General features: G+C 39.0%; 1 protein-coding gene across 14 annotated transcripts in view; it reads left to right on the top strand.

Annotated features, from left to right (window-relative positions):
• NT5C2 (5'-nucleotidase, cytosolic II) overlaps window positions 1-20,315 on the top strand; it is an 86,360-nt gene extending 66,045 nt beyond the window's left edge. For 7 of the 14 annotated variants that reach the window (XM_048218892.2, XM_057308761.1, XM_057308762.1 and 4 more), the window contains 15 exons: window positions 3,119-3,236; window positions 4,002-4,097; window positions 8,252-8,343; window positions 8,481-8,538; window positions 9,583-9,676; window positions 10,521-10,574; window positions 12,750-12,833; window positions 13,845-13,886; window positions 14,950-15,057; window positions 15,333-15,399; window positions 16,226-16,396; window positions 17,709-17,760; window positions 17,869-17,929; window positions 18,058-18,234; window positions 18,890-20,315. In XM_048218892.2, coding sequence (XP_048074849.1) covers window positions 3,119-3,236; window positions 4,002-4,097; window positions 8,252-8,343; window positions 8,481-8,538; window positions 9,583-9,676; window positions 10,521-10,574; window positions 12,750-12,833; window positions 13,845-13,886; window positions 14,950-15,057; window positions 15,333-15,399; window positions 16,226-16,396; window positions 17,709-17,760; window positions 17,869-17,929; window positions 18,058-18,234; window positions 18,890-19,126 — 1,511 coding nt within the window. In that variant the 3' untranslated portion in view covers window positions 19,127-20,315. Of the gene's footprint in view, window positions 1-1,767; window positions 2,953-3,118; window positions 3,237-4,001; window positions 4,098-4,428; window positions 4,453-8,251; window positions 8,344-8,480; window positions 8,539-9,582; window positions 9,677-10,520; window positions 10,575-12,749; window positions 12,834-13,844; window positions 13,887-14,949; window positions 15,058-15,332; window positions 15,400-16,225; window positions 16,397-17,708; window positions 17,761-17,868; window positions 17,930-18,057; window positions 18,235-18,889 lie in introns of all 14 variants that reach the window. The other 7 variants (XM_026494022.4, XM_048218891.2, XM_048218896.2 and 4 more) reach the window with 3 other exon arrangements.
• The last annotated feature ends 3,035 nt before the right edge of the window (window positions 20,316-23,350 follow it).

A 23,350-nucleotide genomic window follows, 5' to 3' on the forward strand; every position in this document is an offset into this window, starting at 1 on the left:
TTTGATGGCCTATGTAATCTAGAAATTCATTTTTAACAGTGGTAGTATATCCCTCCACAAAGAGCTTTGGATGAGACTCAGGGAGACCTAAATTCTGGTTTAAGTTTACATTTGTACTTGCTATGTAACTTCAGGTCAGCAAATGGGGAAAATTCATTGTATTTTTAGGAGGTACCCTAAACTCATTGGTAAAAGGAAATTTAAGGTATTTATTTCTATAGGTGCAACTACTAGAAAGTCACCTCAGTCGAACACTTGGAATAAAGATAAATGTGGCAAGTGTGTAGTGTTTTATTTTCTGCTGTTTTAGGGTTTGTGCTGGCAAATTGGGGATTTGAGTTCTCCTCCCCCCATATTTTTTTTCTTCACTAAAAAATCTGAAAAAATAGATTTGGGTTTCAATCCAGAGTGTCTCCTACAACACGGGCTTTAATCACCATTACTCCATCACTATAATTATCTGATCTCTAACTGGGGAAAATGGCTCATTTAGGGGTCAGCTTGGGTGGGGGTGATTAAGGTTTGTTTGGGTTTTTTTGACTCCCGTTCTTAAGGTGTATCCAGCAAATTATTCTTCTGAAAAAATTAGTAATTGAAAAGATTTTATATGGGCCAAATCCTGTAAGCATGTATGTCAGTGGATTATCCAAATTGCTTAACTAGACTGGAATTTTGTTTCATTAAATATTGTTTGAAATAAGTGGGGCTTTGTTAGGATTGAGAAAGTTTTTTTATGGAAATTTTGTTAAAAGAGATTTACTCTCAGCTGGAATGGAAGCACAGTATTGGGTGAGAGACATTATTTTATATTCTCAGAATAATTCAGATTGACATCAGTCAATACTACTTTCCTGGTTTTAGTATAATACACCAGCTCTTATTCTTTTAGTGTGTAATGAGTATACAAGCACTTTAATACACCAGCTCTTATTCTTTTAGTGTGTAATGAATATACAAGCACCTTAATACACCAGCTCTTATTCTTTTAGTGTGTAATGAGTATACAAGCACTTCCTTTGTCCCAGTGTACATCGTTTAGATTTAAGACACTCATGGATTCCAAAAGGGTTTTTGGGGGTTTTTTTGGTGCGAGAGGATGATGATGGAGATGGAATTAACAGAGAAAATACATGGCCAGTTTTGGGAATATTAGTGTTAGCATTAGCATTAAATTATTTTTACCCCTGAGATGACAAAAGAAATGACAGCTGCTTTTGTCATTAGTCTGAGATGAGACTCAAGGGCCTCCTTCTCCTAAAGGGCCTTAAAAATGTTAGGCTTTTAAGATATAACAGATGTTTATTAAAAGATTTTGAAAGCTCACCCTGCTTTTTTAACATCTCAACCTAATTTAAAAATAACGGATATATACATTAATATGTTACAAGTTGTAAAAGTACAGAAGGTAAAAGTGTACCTCCATCCCCATTTCTTAGCTACTCAGTTCCCTTCTGTGGAAGTGACCAGTATTACTGGTTTCTTTTATGTAGTTCCAGAAATATTCCAAAAGATTGCTTTTGGCTAGGAAAAGTTGAATAGTACTCATTAAGATAATAGCACTGATTTAGGTCGGCAGACTAATTGCAGTGAAAAATCAGTTTGAGCCATAGGCTATATATTAATTGTGGATTGAAGAACAGTAGTAATATAATAATAATAATAACTGCATTATTGGGAGATAAAAATGGATGGATTTTTTTTTTTGCCTCATTTGGCATTTAGCAAGATTGAAGGTCTTTTTATTTTTTATTTTTCTTTTTAATACAGCTTACCCACTCCTAGAGACTGATGGGAAGATGCTTACCTAAATATTGCATTTGGAGGAAGCCTATTTAAAGGAGCAACATTTTCTTTATGCTGAACTGCAGTGATGATTCGAAAAAGTTTTTTCATCGTAGAAGATTTTGGAGATATAGAATAGTAGAGAGAAAGCCCCATATTCAAAAATCCATTTTATTTCACCTGTAACAAACTCAGTAGGCTTCTTTGGCAGAGAAGGATATATATATATATTTTATACATACACTTGCATATACCCATCCTTCCATAATCACATCTCATAAAATGAGTCCTAATTCTTTTTTTAATGTGTATTTCCAATTTTTATTGAGAAATAATTGACATATATCACTGTATAAGTTTAAGGCATACAAAAAAAATAAGGCATACAGCATGTGATGGTTTGATTTACATATAGTGGGAAATGATTACCATAATAGCTTCAGCTAACATCCGTTTTTTGATAAAAAGAAAGGAAAAAAATTTTTTCTCCTTGTGATGAGAACTCTTAGGATTTACTCTCTTAACAACATTCCTGTATATCATACAGTGAGTGGTGTTAGCTAAAGTCCTCATGTGGTCCATTACATCCCTAGTACTTGCTTATCTTATAACTGAAAGTTTGTGCCTTTTGATCACCTTCCTCCAGTTCTCCTTCCCTCTACCCCCAGTGATAATTCTTTAATATCTAATTCCCAGTGCACATCCAGATTTTCCTAATTGTCCCAGACTTGTCTTTTTATGGTTCATATTGCAGCAATAACTTAAAATGCAATTTTGATGGCTTTATATTATTGTTAGTGCTGATAAGAAAACAAGTTAATCCTGATAAATAGAATTATATGCTGATTGGAGAAGGAGTATAAAGCAACTACCAAGCCAAATAGGGATTGTAAAAATAGACTGTTTTTTTTAAAGCTCATTTTAAAGAATTCCTACACCAATTGTACACATCAGTGAAGCCTTCAACATATATAGACCTCTCAACCTGGTTAATATCACAGCCGTGCATATTAGTTCCTTTTTCTGCCTTTTAGATTGTGGGTGTGAAAGAACAGATAAAGGGAAAAATGTTTAGTTTCCTAAGAAATGAAAGAATTTTTCTGAAATGTCTGATAATTCATCTTGTTGCTCTTGCTTCTACGAAATATGACCTGTTTCCACAGACTAACAGTTGAGTTCTGTGATTATTCGGGGCAGTACAAAACATGGAGTTTGAGGAAAGAGAAGAAAATGGCATATTTAGGAAGAGGGAGGAGCTGGGAAAGAGTAGAAATTCACTCATTTGCCCTTTATTTTCATTGACTATTATTATAATGAGAACCTCTTCTTTGTACAGTGTACAAGTCCCCAGAGTATGAGTCCCTTGGCTTTGAACTTACTGTGGAGAGATTAGTTTCTATTGGCTACCCTCAGGAACTGCTCAGCTTTGCTTATGATTCTACATTTCCTACCAGGTAATTTTTCAAGATTTTTTTTGGATTAAAACCCTTCCCTCTATTCCCCAAGTTAATAATTCCAAATGCATCTCTGACCGTGCCCACCCTCAAAGGAACCAAAAAAGATTTTTTGGTTGATGTTGGTTCTAAAATTACCATGGACTTTTCGTGTACACTGTATCTTTTGTGTTCTTGAATTGAGCTTAGTTTATTGTTACTGAAGATCTATTTATGGGAAAGAAGAAAGATGAATAAAACCGATGGGCAGTAATCACTCCGACCTTTTGCTCTTGGAGAGCAGTTACGTGCTTTACTAGTACATTCACTTGGTCATCAGGAGCCTTCTTGGCAGTTTGCGTTTTTGGATTTGATAGGGAAGATTTAAGATTAAGAAAGATGGTGTTTGAGATGCCATCATATATGTCCCATATGTAGCATTTATTAGAGGGAAATATAAACCAGCTCATTTGTCCAAGGAAATTAAAAGATTCTTTTAGAATGGAACCACTGTATTAGGAGGAATTATAGTTCATACCTTGTTTAAGCTCTTATTCCTTACAGAAAACAGTTGTGATTATTTGGACAGAGTAAATAGTTTTTAGTTGCTCTGTGTTTAGTTTTTAAGATTTTATTCACTCACTTCAGCCTCCAGGATTATATTGTTGGGAACATGCTTGAGTTGTCATAAAACTTGAATAAGATGGCATTGGTTTATAAAGATTAATAATACTACATTGCCTCTATTATTTTTATATTACTGATGATGTCTTCGTTTTCACATAGGGGACTTGTTTTTGATACACTATATGGAAATCTTTTGAAAGTTGATGCCTATGGAAACCTTTTGGTCTGTGCACATGGATTTAACTTCATAAGAGGGTGAGTTCATAGAACCTTTAGCCTCTTTCTAGTGTTTTTTATAGTGAAACAATATGAAGATCACCTTGTCTCCCCAGATGTAATATACTTTCCTGTTCCTTCATCATTAAAGAGCAATTCTGTGCATAAGGATACTTAACAGTTATTTATCAGGCAGTTAGGACCCAAACTGACTTATAAATATAGTCAGCAGTTGCATTTTGTGTAAATTAAGTGGTTTCTAATGATATAGCATCCAACAAAGCTAATCTTGAAACTTGCCCAAAAAGAACTGTAGTAGCTTTGACTTATTTGAAATTCTAAGATTTTTATTTTCTCCTTTTTAATACAGTTCTCAGGTAGCTGCTCAGAAGAGGTATGTATATAAAAGTGCTTTGAAAAATTTAAAACTACAACAGTGTAAATGACTAAGATTTTTAAAAGCTAATATATTGTTTTTAATCTAATGAATAGCTTCAGATATTTGGTCATGTGATTAAATTTTTAAAAACATGGGTTAAAAATGAATAAGGGTGATAATATTTAAAACAAAGAAGAGTAAGCTTTAGTAATCAGAATATTACCACTATTCTCACTAATTTGGACTTTCCACCCAAGTAAACAGCAGACAAAATTTAGTGTCTACTGTTTTGGCGAAACATCCCAATTTTTTCTTTAAAAATCGCAATATCACAATTTGACACTTTCTGTCATTGTGGCTGTACAATTGTACATTTTCTCCACTATTATACTACCTAATTTACTACTGACATTGTATTAGGGACAAAGCAACTCTTAAAACCAAAATAGATTATGTGTCAGTCTCTCATAACTCTTCTGTATGTTATTCTCAAAGGCGAAGTAGTAAAAACCACATGGTCTGCATTGAAATTTTTAAAGAGACAATGTCTTTTTGGTAAATACTTTTGTGATAAGCACAAACTAACTGTACCAGAGTGTCCTTTAAATCTGAGGTCATAGCAGTGCCCTATTTGGAAGTGAAGCATCTGATATAAGACTTTCCAGCTTGAAGATTTCCAAGTATACTTAGTGAGAAGAGTGTGAAGTAAACACCCCACCTTGACACGTCTGGGCAGGCCAGTGATTATATCCACCTTTCACTGTTCGTCTCATGAGGGGTTTGTTCAGGATTCATGAGTATCAGGAGACAGGATTTAGAATGTAAAGCAATTGCAAATAATGCTAGCAACCTAAGCTATTTTGTATGTGGATATTGTACCATAATTCAAAATCCCAATGAAAATAAACCAAGGTTCTATTTATTAATGTCTGAAAAGGGGTTTTTGTGTTATGGGGGAGGGGTAGTTCGAGAAGAAAGGGAAGGGAAGTTGTTCTATAAATTAGTACTGCAATTAGATTTACTAACTCAAGATCCACAGACCTTCTTTCTTTCCTCAAATAAACCAATAAAGTTTCCAAATAGCTCCTTTGGAAGTACATTTAGTAGTGTTTCAAAAATAAGTCATTTATGGGTAATGCAGAATCATTCAAACAACACACGCTGTACAGTCTTCAGAGTCAAAGGAAAAGCCTGTGGAAAAGGAGAGGTTGAGGATGGAGGGAGAGGGAAGGTGAACTGTTGAAGCATACTGATGAACAAGGCTGGAAGGGAGGTTAGAGCTGCATCAGGCATAACCTTACATGCCTTGCCAGCGAGTTGGGGCCTCTTTTTTGGACAATGGCCAAAGGCCTTTAAGGTTTTAGAGTAGGATAATATTGAGATCAAATCTTTATTCTGTGAGTCACAGAAAGTTAACAGTATTCTGTACTGTCACTGTTTTCCTCCCAACTTCCAAGTCTAGCATTCCTTCCTTCTTAATTTTTATTTTAAATATATGGTAGCCTGATTTGACACTTAAACAAAATATAATTGCTAATTATATTTATAAGTCAGTTTGGGTTCTAATTGCCTAATAAATAACTGTTAACTGCCCTTATGTAAAGGAATTACTCTTTAACAATGGAGGGAATAGGAAAGTATATCTAAGGAGAAAGTGTCACCTTTAAACCTGACGGAGGAAAGCATATCGTTACTATTCCTGTCCACCTTAATTTTCATTACAGAATATCTTAGAAGGCTAGAAAATGCATATTCTACAAAGTGATTCCTTATTGGGAACTTCTATTTCAGAAGGGTAACTAAGACAGGGAGCTATTGTGATTTTATATTCCTAACTAGAGTTTATGCCATTGGTAGTTAACAGACCCAAGTAGAAATTTACCCAGATTACTCTGATATGAACTTTAAATTTGATGTCCTTTATTTAGATTAGTTATCTCTATATATTCATTGTGAGAACTGTACATTTTTAAAATAAATATTCTATTTTTACACACACTGTACAACCAGTGTGGGGCTTGAACCCACAACCCCCGATCGAGTCCCACGTGCCACTGGCTGAACCAGCCAGGCGCCCTGGGAATTGTGCCTTTTTATATTTTAGTTTTTCTCCTTTTGGGTTTCTCTGTACTATTTTTGTTCTGCCCCATTCCTCTTCTTGGAGTGTTTCATTTCACTCTCCATGGTCCTTGGGTGTATCTAACAACTTTTATCTGTTTTGCTGGTTTTCCTTTTAACCCTGAATGTTCTTCATGGGTTTATTCAGTCGTTTTTCCTCTGCACTGCAAGGGGCCTCACTACTGTGACAGTCTTCATGACTTCATCTGTTACCTGAGTGTAGATGACCCCAGTTCTCTCTGAAGTCTGAATCTCTGTGTTAAGTCTTGACCTTTATTACTAATTGCCTATAAAAATCTGTTTACTTTGAGCTTAATGTATCCAAAATAGAATTCCTCTTACATCTACTTCTTACCCCGTTTTCATATTTCTGTCAAGGGTATCACCACCCTCAGAGACACCTTCGTGTGAGCAGCAGCGTCTTTTGACTCTCATGTCCCTCATCTGCCACAGCCAGCCGGTTGCCTGGTCTTGTTCATTTTACCTTGGCGGTCTCTCATGATTAATGCTTCCCTTTAATATCCTATGCCACCACTCTAAGACCCTACCTGCTCTCCTCTGGATGACTGCAGTAACCACTTACCTGATAACTTTTGCTGCATAATAAATTACTTCAAAACTTAGTGGGTTGAAACAGTGACCATTTTATTTAGCTCAAAATTCTGAGAGTCATCTGGGCAGTTCTGGGGTTGCTCTGCTGGTCTGGCACGGCCTCACTCACATGTCTGGCATTTGGCAGCCTGTGGCTGGGGTGCCTCATTTCTGTGTGTAGCCTTTTATCTCCCAGCAGGTTATGTCACTCCTTCACTCCTAGTCTCAGAGGTGCAAGTGCAGCAAGAGTCGGCAAGGCCCAGTGTGCAAGTGTTTTCCAAGCCTCTGCTTGGATCCCTAGCCGCTGCTGTTCGAGCCTGTGTTTGAGGATGGAGAACTAGACCAAGCCTCTCAATCAGAGGAACTGCAGAGTCACGCATTACAATGCATAGGAAGAATTTGTAGCCATTTTGCAACATAATCACATTACTTTCTCCTTTTTATCCTAAAATTGTTACTAGTTGAATATTTTTATAATTTAGCTCTGATGGTTTTATCCCTTTGCTTAAAAACTGTCAGTGGTAAAAACCAACCAAACAGAAACAAAAAACAAACCCCAAAGTCTACCAGTCGCACTCTGTTGCCCCTGAATGAAGAATAACAATAGCATGATCTGCCTCAGTTCATCTTTCTAGCTTTATTTTTCTCGCTCCCCTCGCTCTTCTCCAGTTGGACTCGTTTTTGAATTGGTCTATTGAGCCTTTAAGGACCAACCTCTATGCCACCTTTTTCATGAATCCTTCCTAGATTTCCCTCTCCTCACATTCACTCTTTTCCTACCCCTTTAGTTGAAGTGGTCCCCTCTTCCTCCATTTTTCATATAGCTGTCTGCACCTTTCCTGTGCCAGTTGTGATATATATATATATTTTTTAACCTGGTGATAACGGTGTATGTGACTCACCTCCCTTACCAGACTAAGAACTTTTTAAGGGCTAGAACCCGAGCTTGTTTATCTTCGTAGCTACTCATGTGTAATATTTAGAACCCTTCCTTGTACGTAGCGTACCAACATATTTGAATGAATTTTTGAATGATGAATATTTCTCATAGCTATTACAATGTTCATTTCTTGAATGTCAGTTAATTTAAAATTTTTTCTTTCAGACCAGAAACTAGAGAGCAGTATCCAAATAAATTTATCCAACGAGATGACACTGAAAGATTTTACATTCTGAACACACTGTTCAACCTACCAGGTAGACTCATTCTGTGCTTATTTATTACGGATGCTTTCCCTTCTTTCCATGATCATTTGTCTTTGCTCAGGGGAGATCATGAAATAAGTTTGAATTATCTCACTTAAGCTTATGAATATCTATTCTTCATTTTTCAGAGACCTACCTGTTGGCCTGCCTTGTAGATTTTTTTACTAATTGTCCTAGATATACCAGGTATGTATATGGTATAATTTTCTTTTTCCGATTGATTTTTTTAAAATTAATGTACAGGGTTTTAGAGAACTGGCCATTGTAGGTCTTTTCTGCTTTTCTGAAGTGAATTTAGTGCTAGTGAGAGATGCCACATTGCCAGCCCGAGAGATGGGACAGCACCGGCAGCTCCATGCAGGCTCTCACCTCCCACACGGCCCCTCTCCTTGCCAGTGTGCTGCAGCCATGTTTGGAAGGGACCACTTCTGATTGGCTTCTCCTGGGAATGAAGACGGCCAGCAGAGGTGCTAATTGTGACAACTGAGTGGGAGGTTTGTGTGATGATTATCTGTCCAAGCAGAATTACACGGAAACCCCCAACTCATTTCACAGCAGCTGCCCAGGAGCCATTCAGGGGTGGTAATTTAGCCTTATTCCCAGGCCCAGTGAGGTTTGACTGAGGAGTAAATATGGTTTATCCTCCCTGAGGTAAAATTGTGTTTAAGTCTTGAACAAGTTATCCTCTCCTTTTTTAGGGGGAATTGTATAACCACTGCTGAAAGTTCAGCCATGTGTGTCAAGAGTTTGCTAACTTCTTATCCTCTCTAGGCCTTATCCACTTCAAGGCACTAAATCTGGTGGAGCACCAAGTCACTAAGCTAAATAGAAAATAGGCCATACCTTTGTACCTAGAGACGACGTCAGAAAAGTCAGGATGGAGAGACCCTAAATTACCAATTTTAAGTTTTAAATGTTTCTTTGATGGGAACCTGTTTTTTAAAAGTGATGAATGAAAGAACATGATACTTTTGGACTGAGTTTTAGCTTCCACTTCAGTATATTATTCTATCACTTTATATTTGTCCACAATTATTGTATTCCATTGAACACTGTAGTCCTCTCCGGTGGTCAAAATGGATTTTCATTAGGGAGTAATTATTTTCCTAATTAGCCACAGCCTGTATCCATGTGATAATGGAACCTTTGGGTCCCCGGGGCAATGTTTGATATTCATCTTATTTACCCTCTTTTTGGATTCCCTGTCATGTTCTTTTCATCTTTGTGTAGCTGTGAAACAGGATTTAAAGATGGGGACCTCTTCATGTCTTACCGAAGTATGTTCCAGGATGTAAGAGATGCTGTCGACTGGGTTCATTACAAGGTACTTAGGAGCTCCTGCTTCACCTGTTCACTCTATGGCATGTGTTTTATGGTCTGACATTAACTTTCCAAGTGCAAATAGAGCAGAATTTTTCCTCCATTTAAAAAAAAAAAAAGGATTTGCCCCCTAGTGACAGTTCTCTCTGGAATACTTTTGTTCTTGTCTTTGGCTGTCCTAGTTTCAGAAGTAATGCTGGTCTTTCCTTAATGATAGTGCTTGGCTTCTAGCTTTTATTTCAGTTTACATTTTCCAAACTTAGAAGAGATTTTAGTGTTAAAATTATACTTAACCCTACTCTTTGAGGATGATTATGGGATGTTTTTTCCCAATACCTCCTGCTTGACTAATAACATTAATTAATATTACATTTACTATAAATTATACTGAATAAAATAGGAAATTCCTTTTGATTTCTAGTTTAAAATAAAAATGGTTTTATATTTTAAATACATTTTGGAGGTAGAGTTGCAAAAAATCATATCTGTTGCTTTAGCGTGGCCCTCTCTAGTTTATCTACTTTTCCATTTTGGTAAATACTTAAGAAATGCATTTGTTTTGTTTGTTGGGTTTTTGTTTTAAAGATTTTATTTATTTATTGGACAGAGACACAGCGAGAGAGGAAACACCAGCAGGGGGAGTGGGAGAGGGAGAAGCAGGCTTGCCGCTGAGCAGGGAGCCCAGTGCGGTGCTCGATCCCAGGACCCTGGGATCATGACCTCAGCCGAAGGCAGACACTTAATGACTGAGCCACCCAGGCGCCCCTAAGAAATGTATTTGGTTGATAGTAGACCTAATTTTTCTTATAACCTGTTAAAAACTGATTTTCTTTTTTTTCTTCCTCTAGGGCTCCCTTAAGGAAAAGACAGTTGAAAATCTTGAGAAGTATGTAGTCAAAGATGTAAGTAATAAAGGGGAAAATAGATTTGCAAATCATGGAAATGAATAACAAGCCAATTTATAATGAAATGGACAAGAGAAGATACTTCTTTGTCTTGATACAATATATGTCAAGTATAATCACCAGGAATTTGCAGCCAGAGCATAGGTCTTAGTACAGTTTTTCCTTTTTGTTCATAGGCAAGAAGACCCAGTATTTCATTTGTCCTTTTAGCTCTAATAATAATAGCAGCTAGAGTAGTTACTGTGTGCACATCACTGTATTAAGTGATTATATGCCATTTAATCTTCAATAGAACCCTGAGGGTAGGTTTTGTTACCTCTGCTTTATAGATAAAGAAACGAGGAACAGAGGTTACATGACTTGCCCAAGTTCATACAGTTAGTAAGAGGTAAGGCCATAGGTCACACCTGAATGTGATCCAGATCATAACCAGAGCACTAGATAATCTCAAAAATGTACATATATGTTACCATTATTTAAATTAAATCAACAGGGAATAATGAATGCTATAAAATACCTTGAAAGATTTTTAAAATATGTAGTTAATAGAATTGTACCAATGTTAATTTCTTAGTTTTGATCTTTTTACTATGGTTGTGTAAGATCTGAATATTAAGAGAAGCTAGATGAAGAATATACTGAATACACTGTAAGTCTGGAATTACTTTATTTTTAAAGCTTTTATTTATTTGTTTGTTTGTTTATTTATTTAGATGAGAGTGTGTGCCCACAGGCTGGGGGGGAGGGGCAGAGGGGTTGGGGGAGAGAGTCTCGAGGAGACTCTGTGCTGAGCATAGAGCCCTATGTGGGGCTCAATCCCACAACCCTGAGATCACAACCTGATGTCTGGAATTTATTTTATTTTATTTTATTTTATTTTATTTTATTTTATTTTATTTTATTTTATTTTATAGTTGTTAAAATATTTGTCAGCGAGAAGGCGCATAGGCAGGGGGCGTGGCAAGCAAGGGGAGAAGCAGGCTCCCCGCTGAGCAAGGAGCCCGATGCAGGACTTGATCCCAGGACTCTGGGATCATGACCTGAGCCAAAGGCAGATGCTTAATGGACTGAGCTACCTAGGAGTCCCTGGAATTATTTTAAAATAAAAAGGAAACATACATAGCTCCAAGATGAGATACGACTTCCTTTTCTCACAGAGTAACAGAATATAGTATTTTTTCGAAGTACTTTGGTACAGATTTCTTATTGTTTTTAGTCTTTGTACCTCCTGTTTCCACCCCCACTTCCACTCTTGTTGTTACGAGAGAATACTGAGGGGTTCAGGAGGTCCAGGAGAATTTGAGTGAAGAACAACCTGTTTACTGTGAGAGAAGGAAAAGCTGCTTTTCCTTCTGGTGACGTCAGGAGTTAGAATTTCCTCATGTATCTGGAGATGGGTCTGGGCATTTCTAGGTTGCATCCTGCATGGTGTTTTATAAAACAAAAGTATATTTGGTGAAGCCATATCTTATACTCTCCATGTAGAGTATTTTGCTGGTGATGTTTAAAATCGTCTCCTCCTGGGGCCCCTGGGTGGCTCAGTTAAGTGCTGACTCTTGAGTTCGGCTCAGGTCATGATCTGGGGTCGTGGGATGGAGCTCGGATGAGCCTGCTTGTCCCTCTCCCTCTGCTCCTGCTTGTGCATGCGTTCTCTACCATAAATAAAATATTTAAAATCAGCTTTTCCTGACCTTTTACGTACCTCATACAGTCTGAGATTACAAAGTAATTTAAACTCTTTCCTGAGGCAGACATGAGGAAGGTAGAGATGTTTTTATTTCTAAAAAATTTTTTAAGGTTTTTGGAGTTTTGTTTGTTTTGGTAATCTCTACACCCAACGTGGGACTCAGACTCACAACCCTGAGATCAAGAGTCTTGTGCTCCACTGTCAACGAGGTATCCCGAGGTGTTTTTAATAAGCATATTGAATAAGCATATCATCTATATGTATAATTTTATAAATAAACCTATCCATTATATATACCATGTATATTATATATATTAATACTTAATTCATGCATAGTGATAATGTGGTCTTTTAAATGTAAAATTCTGAAACTAACCAGCCCTTAGAGGACATCCCCTATTCTTATTCCAGTGGACAAAAGTCCAAGTGTAAATGAGTATATATTTGTGTTTTAGTGTTACATTCATCGTCATATTGCATTGCAGGGAAAACTGCCTTTGCTTTTGAGCCGAATGAAGGAAGTAGGGAAAGTGTTTCTTGCCACCAACAGTGACTATAAATATACAGATGTAAGTGCTTAATATTCATATTTGTCTATACAGAGGAATTATTTTGGCCTAAAGAACTGCGAAGATAATGAAGACTGTATTTTGTTAAGTGAGGGTAGTTTTTTGCCATTTCAGAAATTTGGAGAGCAGAGTGAAAAAAATATCTATGGCATAAGGGCTACATCAGAGTGGTTCTTAGATTTTTCTCAATATTTCATTTGACTATTTTCCCTGATTACAGTTGGCTACTTGAAGGTTTTAATTTGGAGGTTAAAACATTTGTGCTGATTAAAATGGCTTCTATATCTCTTTAGTGCATCATTTATATAAACTTGAGAAGTCACACATTTATTGCACAAGTATAAATGCCCTCCCTGCTGTTGGGAGCCAGACAGCAGTAGATGGTTTGACTCTTAGCCATCAAAATGTACTACCTTATAACTTAGAAATTTTTTTGCCATGATTAAAGTATATAGAAAGCCGATTTAACTCCTTGGCCTCATCTTACTTTTGCTAAGACAGTTACAAGTTTATAGTACTAGCAAGCAGCTCAGCGCTCCCCAATTCTCTTTATGTAAAATCTTGATTTAGAAATGTGATCTGGAGTAAGCAGTCTTACAAGCCAACAAATCTAACGGTTCGTGGGCTTGGTTAATCTAGGAACAGTAGTTGGGAGGCCAAGGTTTATTATTCCCATGTGAATCATTAGTTTTCTAGATGCCCTTACCTCAGACACCATTCCAAATGTATGCTCCAGTCCTCTAGGAGAATTTGGGTAAGGGTATATGGATGAAGGGTGCAAATATGTCCCAGAAGAAGCCTATGTCCTACTGAGAATGTCAGCTTTTATTTGATGAAGCATTAATTTCTGGCTTTAGCAGTCATGATTTCATAAACTTAGAGGAAACAAGAATGTGATGAAACCTATATTGAAAAAGATGTGTCTTATGAAAAACCTGGGTTTGATTTTTTTTTAGGTCTTTTGCAAAAATAGTATATGAACCTTACGTTGGATTTTTTTTTTTTTTCCAGAAAATTATGACTTACCTGTTTGATTTCCCACATGGCCCCAAGGTACCACATGTAACTTAATAGACCATTGCTTTTCGTAATAATGAGTGCATTTAGTCATCCTGGAATATTGAGATAAGGGAATTGTCAGAATTCATCTAGAAATCTTCATTAACATTGGAAGTAATGCAGGAGCTAGTATAGTTTAACATTGCTAGAGTTTTGAAAACTAACTAGACAGAAATAAAAGGTATTTGTGTTTAGTGTGATGGGATCTGGTAAGTTTGTGTGACGAAGATAGGAATTTTCTGGTTGAGGAAGATCTGTGATTAAAAGAAACAGAAAATATATATATTCTTGACAACTTCTGGAATCTGCTTAGTTATTGCTGAGTGCTGTGCCAAGAGAACTGTTAGCTTTGCTATTTAGCAGAGAAGTCTTCATTCCTGCAGTAAGACTACACTTAGATTTAGGGAATACTCATTGCAACTTAGTCACATACTTGTGAGATTTTAGTAGTGGGTTTGAGTAAATATCCATAAGTCTGTTTTGAGATCGCCCAGAAGCACAGCAGGCATTGCTCTCCAGCTTGACTTTACAAGTTGAATACCATGGTTTCAGGATGGAAATAGTGGGCATAACTTCTAGGTTAGCGCTGTGACAAGCCTGCTGTGTGAGCCAAAGGCTGATGTGAACCTAGAGCCATTATTCTGAGAACATAACCAATGAAATTTGCTAGTAATAGTTCCATGTTAGTGTGTATACTTCAGTTCTAATGCTGATCTGCCTCTTTTCTTAATCTGTCTCTTGAGTATTGATTTGCATCTCTCCTTGGCTCCTTTTTGCCTCTGTTAGCCCATTTCAGAGTGTGAGCACACTTTCCTTCATATGTTAAGTTGCTGTGAAATAATTAGACAAAATGATTTAAAATGTGTAAATTTATGTTTTTACCTTGTCTGCTTCCAAAAGAATGTGACTTATAAGACGACACAATGTTTTTAACAAAATAGTGGGATCTTTTGGGTATACTTAATATGTCTACATTCCTTGCATCTGAGTGAGATTAAGCATTAGTGCCTCAAGGTTAGGAGTGATGTTTTGGCTTTTGCTTTCTCATCTTCATCAGCCTGGGAGTTCGCATCGACCATGGCAGTCCTACTTTGACCTGATCTTGGTGGATGCGCGGAAGCCCCTCTTCTTTGGAGAAGGCACAGTGCTGCGTCAGGTGGATACTGTAAGTCGAGAGGATGATCTGTCTGGTAGCTCGTGTTCTTATTTCTCCTTTCCCCACTCTTACTCCTCCCAAGGAAACAGGTATTTTTAACTTACTGGCCATAGCTTTTTTTAAAAAAATTTAATCTAAGTTTTAAACATCTTGAGATAGCCACATAAATCCAAAAGAATATAATTCAAAAGTGCCGTTCATTTAGCTGCCTGTCCAAATCGCATTTTGGTTGGCAATTGCGATTGAACAGTAAATATTACAAAGTCCATCTTCTTTCCTCACAGAAGACTGGCAAGCTGAAAATTGGTACCTACACAGGCCCCTTACAGCATGGCATTGTCTACTCAGGAGGTAAGTCACAGATTTCACCTTGCTTTGGTGTCCTCCTGGCATAGTGCCACTTATACTCTTTATTATTCTGAAGATACTGTCTACTGGAGGTGAACGCTTCCGTCACCTACTAATGCAATAGGAGTCGGGGAGAATGGGTTTGAGAAGTTGTTAGTATGACCTATTGAGTTTTGTGGGTTTCTTTTTTTTTAAGATTTGAGAGAGAAAGCGTGTACACATAGGGCAGGGGCAGAGGGAGAAGCAGATGCCCCGCTGAGCAGGATGCCTGATGGGGGCTCCATCCCAGGACCCTGAGATCATGACCTGAGCCAAAGGCAGACATTTAACCCACTGTACCACTCAAGGCGCCCTGACTTAATGAATCTTTGATTTTCCTAAAAGGATCAGTTTTTCCTCATCCTTTTACCTATTTGAGGCGGTTCTCAAAGGGATCCTCAGGGAGCCTTTATGGACACAGATATGCAGATTATGTTGCAGTGAGAAACAACTGAACAAAGCCACATTGTCAGATCTGTGATGAGAAATGGTGGTGGTACTTTTGGAGGGTTAGATTCACTAATGCTGAGACGTGGTTTTGTTGCTCTTGGATTTGGCCATCAAGAGCTCTGGTTAGCACAGCGGAGCTGAAGGCCTTGCCTTAGAGGCAATAAAAGGAATGATGAAAGGAAAACAGTGGTGGGTCTTTAAGAAAGGTGAGCCCTTTACCTAGTCTGTTCCTTGTGTAAGAATAAAATTAGTACAGTATTTAATGGTGATGGTACCTAGAATGATGGTTTTTTAACAGGGAGACATTTTTGTTTTCCCATTGTTCATTTCACCATTTCAGGTTCATCAGATACAGTCTGTGACCTGTTGGGAGCCAAGGGCAAGGACATTTTGTATATCGGAGATCACATTTTTGGAGACATTTTAAAATCAAAGAAACGGCAAGGGTGGCGAACTTTCTTGGTGATTCCTGAACTTGCACAGGAGCTGCATGTCTGGACCGATAAGAGTGGTAAGGAGCCATTACAATCTTTATATGCTAAGGGCCAGCTAGGAATCAGTCTTCTTTAATGAGCTCATTACTTTGTATGTGCGGAGAAAGGGGCAGAGGTAGTCCCAAGGTATTTGGATACTTCCCTCTAGCCAGGTATGGTATAGAACTCCAGAATTTCAGGAAATAGGGGAGGTTATCTTGTTCGGCCTTCTTGAATTCCTTCCCAGTTAAGCCCAGAATGTTGCTATCTTGAGTTCTATTATTGTAGGAACTAAACTGTGAATTCCACTTTCCTCTGTTGTCCCATATTTTCCAACCACACATACTAGTTCCAGTCTCTCTGCCACGAGCCTGTATCTGTAGTTTGGTGGCATTGATGGCTCAGAGTAGTAATACGTCTTTTTTTTTTTCCTGCTTTTCAGAAAATGAGACCAAATGGTATTCTCTGAACTGTATGCTGAATTGAGCTGTAGTTCTAGTTAGGTAAAGATGTTTGACATGTAAGTTCTCCAGCTAGTCCTTGCTAGCATCAGGCACAGCACGGGGAAAGGTACTGCCTCGGGTACTTACTCCAGCCCTACTACTTAATGCCCTTAGAAGTTACTAGGACACCCTGTGCTTTAGTTTCCTCAGATGTGAAAATGAGGCTAATACCTACTTCACTGAGACTTAACTGAGGTGTAATGTGTGTTTATAGAGGATGCAAGTAACAGCCTTTCTCAGCCACTGTTCTTCATCTGAACCACCAAACAGAGAAATTGATTTGCATGATTTTTCAGTTCTCCCAAAAATGATAAAATTTGTTGTATGTAATAGATCCATTAGGGCTTTATTCTCTTTGGGGAACCAGGTTGAGAAGGACTGGAACACCTCAAAAGCATGCAACAGACACTGCCTGTTGCTTGTCCTTAGTGGGATTTTCTGACTAGCTTTTCATCCCCATTTGCAACTTTCTACCTAGGAAATTCTGTAGACTAGTTGATTCGGCTCTAGTTCCTGGACTTGTGACTCCAGACACCTCACCTACTCTTCATTCTCTGATCTGAAGATGATCTGAAAACAACTGTTAACAGTTGTTTGCTGACCCACCGGAGATGGCACATGAATTAGCACTTTGTAAGCTCAGAGTCCGCATCCATTTGGAAAGGAGAGTTGTAGCCAGCGGTGTTGAAATAGGAGGAAAGGCATAAAGAAGAAATCAAGGCTTTCCTCTGCTGCCAGATCCCGAAGAGGGCAGGAGAGGAAGTCATCTTGAACACGCACCTGTACCCTTACTTGTCAGTCCTGTCTGCAGCCTTTAAAACATTTTTCTTTTCTTTCCAAACTTCAGCACTTTTTGAAGAGCTTCAGAGCTTGGATATTTTCTTGGCTGAACTCTACAAGTAAGTTTCTGCATTTCTTCCCTAAAAGCCCTCTACCGCTTTGGGAATCACCTAGGTGTAGGGATATCTTTTCTAGAGATTTTCAGTGGTGTTTTCTTTCGTCTCCAGGCATCTTGACAGCAGCAGCAACGAGCGCCCAGACATTAGTTCCATCCAGAGGCGTATTAAGGTATCCAAATGGGATTTGGGAGAAAACTTGGAAGATCAAGTTTTGTTTTTTATATTTCTTCTATTATACAGGGCTTGGCACATAGCCAGCACTCAGTAAATATTTGAATTCAATCTTTTCTGTTTTAGAAAGTAACTCATGACATGGACATGTGCTATGGGATGATGGGAAGCCTGTTTCGCAGTGGCTCCCGGCAGACCCTCTTTGCCAGTCAGGTGATGCGATATGCTGATCTCTATGCAGCATCTTTCATCAACCTGCTGTATTATCCGTTCAGCTACCTCTTCAGAGCTGCCCACGTCTTGGTGAGTTAATACAGTCTTAGGCTAGTATTTACAATTAAGATACACTTTTAAGGCTGAGATCTGCAACCAGGTTTGTGGGGTGGCACAGGAGTTTGGGGGTTTTGTTTTTTTAATGTTTTCAGATTTTATTTGTCAGAGCATAAGCAGAGGGAGAAGCAGGACTCTGGGATCAAGACCTGAGCCGAAGGCAGATGCTTAACCCAGCTGAGCCCGGGTCCTTTCTTTGTACTGTGCAAGAGCTCATGAGCAGGTTACATGGTTGCACAAAGGGATCTCTGAGAAAGTAGCATCCAGATCGAATGTTGTAGGGTGGTATAACTTTACTCAGAAGTGTATTAAAAGTTTGAGTAGTGAAGACTTTCCTCTTTTGTTAGCATTTATATAAAAACTGTTTTTCTCTTATTTAGTGCTGATCTATATAGTTCAGGACTTTTTTTTCCTGTGAATCTTTCTCCCCCATCTTTCTAGTTTCCAGCTGTAATGATCTGGACAGTTTTAAGGGTTGAAGAAGAGAGGAAAAATACAGTTCTAGAAGATGTTTTAGTATCTAAATTGGCTGGGCCTCTGCACAGCCAGCTAACAAGCAGGAGAAGGGGTTAGGATTTAGGAAACTATTTGACTCCACCTGCTTTCTGAACCTCTGACCTTGTTCTAGATGCCTCATGAATCCACGGTGGAGCATACACACGTAGATATCAACGAGATGGAATCCCCTCTTGCCACCCGGAATCGCACATCGGTTGACTTCAAAGATACCGACTACAAGCGACACCAGCTGACCCGGTCGATTAGTGAAATTAAACCCCCCAACCTCTTCCCACTGGCCCCCCAGGAAATTACACACTGCCATGATGAAGATGATGATGAAGAGGAGGAAGAGGAAGAAGAATAAGGAGGAAAACCAAAACTGAGCACCCATTACACAAGCCTGGCAGGACTCACAGGAGCAAAGAATGGGTTCTAGTGGTGGGTGGGGGAACCCCGTCAAAGGTATATCTGGAAAGTTTCTGAAGACTTTAAAATATTCTAATCATAGAGAGATACTTTTTAGTTTTGTTTGCACTCTTTGCAGATGGTTCAAATTGTAATGGAGTCTGTACTAAAGAAAAGTAAGGGTGAAGCCGGGCTGACCTGCATGCAGATGGCACCATCGTGGCTGTGACACTGTTTCCTTGTCTTGTTTCATCCTCAGTATGTACTGGAGACACCCGAGGTGGTGAAGAGTCTCAGAGTGGAGTAAGGGTGCTGGGAAGAGGTCCAAAAATGATGTTATGTTACAAATTGTGCTCTTACTCCAAAATCCATCCTGAAATTTTCAGTGCATTACACAGTATTGTATATCAGTGGAGAAATATATTGTTTCCATTATCAAATGTAGTCTTCTGTTAAGGTCAAGATTCCTTTTATAAGCTTTGAAGTGTCCTCCGTGCCTCTGGGCAGACTGGGGGCTTCAGCGGCCTTGCACAAGTATCGGGTTTGCTGTAGGGCTGGAAGGCACTGCAGTGAGTGATTCTGTTTTGAGGTACAAGTTTTCAGCTCTTCTTACATTTTTTTTGATAGCAGAAATGCTTGTTATCAGAAAGTCTTTTTCTCATCTGGGATCAACCTATAGAATTTAGCTGCAAGAGGAAGAAAGCGCAAGCCCCATGAAAAGAAAAGGAGGAACCACCTCCTTCCATTAGAGCATAACTGAGTGAATTCTGTAGTGTGGGCCAGTGTGGCTCGTGCTACCCAGAGTTGCAGTCTTCTCTTTCCACTAGGGTGGACAGCTGGAGTTCAGAGCCAAGCTGTAGAAGATGGGAAGAGGGCTCTGTAAGTCAGAACCGTACTGGAGCAGAGGGCACGATCAGTGTGAGTGAATTCCGAATCCCAAGAGCAGTCACTTGTTTTGAACAGGACTGGACCGTCACTGTGTACTTTCGGGTCTCGGACGGCCTCCCAGGCACAGTCCGAGTGGCCGCGGCAGTTCCTGCAGTAGTGTAGACCTGTACTTTACCCTTCGTCTACTCCTTCCGTTCTCACTGGTGAACACAGAGGGTAGATTAGCGGCTCTAGAATTCAATAAAGTATAATATTTCTAATCCTGACTTGGACCCCTTCCTGTAGCATAACTGTAATAACGGTTGGTCTTCAGGTGGGTGTAGGTTTGGCTAGTGACATCAGTTTGACGTTCTTGTAAAGGAAATGCAGTCTGGCATGACTAATAGTTACAGTACCTAAAGGGCCTCACAACTTTCACGGGAAGTTTGTTGGTACAGGACTATGAGGTAAGGCTTTTTAAAAATGATTTTATAGGAAGGGAACACAGTTCAGTAACATAGCTAAGACCATGTTACCTCATCACTTTCAGTATATATGGGCTTTACATTAAGTTAAACATTCTAACTGGTATCCCTTAGGAATATATTGCTACTTTAATCAGGTTACTGGGGCACCTGGGTGGCTTAGTCAGCCGAGTGGCTGCCTCTTGATTTCGGCTCAGATCACGGTATTGAGCGCCACGCTCAGCAGAGAGTCCTCTTGAGTCTTTCCCTCTGCCCCTCCCTCCCACTTGCATGTGCTCCCTCAAATCCTAAAAATCAGGTTACAAATGCTATTGAAACTAGCACTTAATAAATACTGTCCCCATTTTAAATTTTAGTATGTTTGTCACCCCAGCTATGATTCTCATTCAAGATGGAGATGATGCCCAGTTTGACACAGTCTTAAATTTGCTCACAGCCAAATAATTTTGAAGGGACTTATTACAACTACAGAGCCTAACTTCTAATAGTACATTTATGTATTTTTCCCTTTTAGAGCAAGGACCATCATGAGCACTTTGCTTTCAATTTACCACACTTTTTGTATTGTTAGCCACATAAGATCTTATCTTTGTAAGCATTTCTTTTTAGCCAAATGTCTGACAGTGGATCCTAAGATCGAGCAGTAAAAAGCACACAGTTGGAAGAAGAATTCCACTGCTGGTCAGAGCTTTCTTCGGGACCACCAAAATCTATTTTAAAGAAAGAGCTAGGATTCAATCCGTAAGCATCTGAGACCCAGAACAGAGTGTTGCTTCTCTGCATATTATTGCTGTTAGAAGAGTGTGCTAGGGAATTAGGCGGTCCAGGGGCAGGCACTCAGGGCAGATGGAGTCGGGCTTGCTAAAACATGAAAGTGAGTTTCTCTGTTGCCCACAGTTAAGGAAGCTGAACTTAATGTTTTTGTTTCAAACTGAGGCATGTTAGACTATGAGAACACAGATTTCCCAAAATCTCTTCCCTGGGTATTTGAAAAGCACCAGACACCCCTTCTGGGGTGTTAGACTGAACTCCCAATCTTAGGGACCCTGCCACACCCAGTAGCTGGTCACAGTTGCAGCACACCTGTGACCATTTGTAAGGGGGGTTCCCTTTTTAAGAGGACTTGCCCCATTCATTCATTTCTACAAAGATGGTCAGCAGATTTCGAAAAATTAAAGCCAGGAAAGTTTAGTAATTCTGTTAGACTTTGATTTTCTCCTACCATAAGCATAGCTGTGCTGAGACCTAAAGTAAGAAAGCAAGAACTTTGAGCTACCCTTTCTAAGGTGCTTTTAGAAGTGGGTCTTAATAGAACCAGAATAACTTGGAGCTACAAATCCTTTAGTCATGTTACTGGTTCTAAGCAGCTACTTTAAAAAGCCACTTGCAGTGACATGTCAGACTTAAAAGTACTTTGTTCATGTTTAGATATTTCTAAATCAGATTTATTTATTCAAGAAATATTTTGTCAACAACTTTAAAGCCCGGCAGTTTTTCCAAGGCTGCCAGAGCATTTAAAAATACTCTTATTCACCACAAATAGCCTGAGGCAAGTAAGTGCAGCTCTAAGTCTGCATTAAGGGTGGGAGCCTTGTACATAGTCCGTGTTATGGAAACTATTTAACCTTTCTTTGATGGTGGGAAAAACGGTAACTATGGTGCAGCTATCGCCATATAGTCAATGGCCCATTTCCTCACTTGGTTTAGAAGTTTCTATCTCGATACTCAATACATGAGGTTTCTCATGACATTTTTATCTTGGTGACTACAGCATAGGGCTCTTCTCTAAGTTTTCTCTCAAATGGAACAATTTCAAATGATACACAACTTTGGGAGGCCCTTAGAATGAAATCTCTACCACGGAGCTACCCGAGCAGCCTTACAAACAGAAGAAAAATGACACACTACCCCCAAACAGCAGGGAGAACATGCTCAGCAGCGAGGAAGCAGAGCCGGGTGACTTCCAGTAAAACCCACATCGTCCCAGCCTCCACCTCCACTAACGCGGTTCAGCATTTTCACTGTTCTCTCACTGTTGAGCATATAGAAAGAGAAAGCAAGTTCTTTAAAAAAAAAAAAAAAAAAGCATTTGTTCACAGAATGAACACATCTGTGTTACCTGGCAATCTCACCCGTTTCTCCCTGTCATCAGACACGGCTTCATCCCAAAGCCACAGCAATCTGACTTGTTCCAACAAAGATATGCAATTTCAAAAATAAAGTATATGCAGTATTTTGAAGTTCCTCGGAAGACCTCTAGCACAAAAAAGTACTGCCAGTGAAACATTTTATCTCAAGCTTGCTGACTCTGTTACTGTACGTCTAAGTACTTTCTATTTTCTAACTTAAACCAGTTTTTGGTCTGGTTTATGTTTCTTCCTACAAAGTAAGATCCCTTTGCTTCATTTTATTACTAGAGAAAAGGTGGCTTAGACATTGTATCAGGAATCATATTAAGCACAAATAGGTCCCTGAATGGTCTGCTCTCCCATGAAGCTCTTCCCAAAGCCATGTCTGGCCGGGCTATAGACGAGGCCTGAAGAGTCCGGGCCAAGACAAACCTCACCACAGGCACTGGAGCCCAAGCGGCTGAGTGCACGTTCTTCCCACGAAAACAGCGATAGTCCTTCTGAGTCTCACAAGTTCCTGAGATACTTGGAAGTATTTGCCAAGGAAACCTTTCCAACACTAAAAACAAATTTTATTAAATATCCAGTCTTTTTTTGAGGGCGGGTTCTCACCAGAGGTAATCTTTGACTTGTGGGTATTTTGAAGCAAGTAATTTCATTTTTGGACTCACTGCCCTCAAGTCAATGGTGTAGCAGAATCGT

Source organism: Ursus arctos, unplaced genomic scaffold (genome assembly GCF_023065955.2).
Source record: "Ursus arctos isolate Adak ecotype North America unplaced genomic scaffold, UrsArc2.0 scaffold_7, whole genome shotgun sequence".
Lineage (NCBI taxonomy): Eukaryota > Metazoa > Chordata > Mammalia > Carnivora > Ursidae > Ursus > Ursus arctos.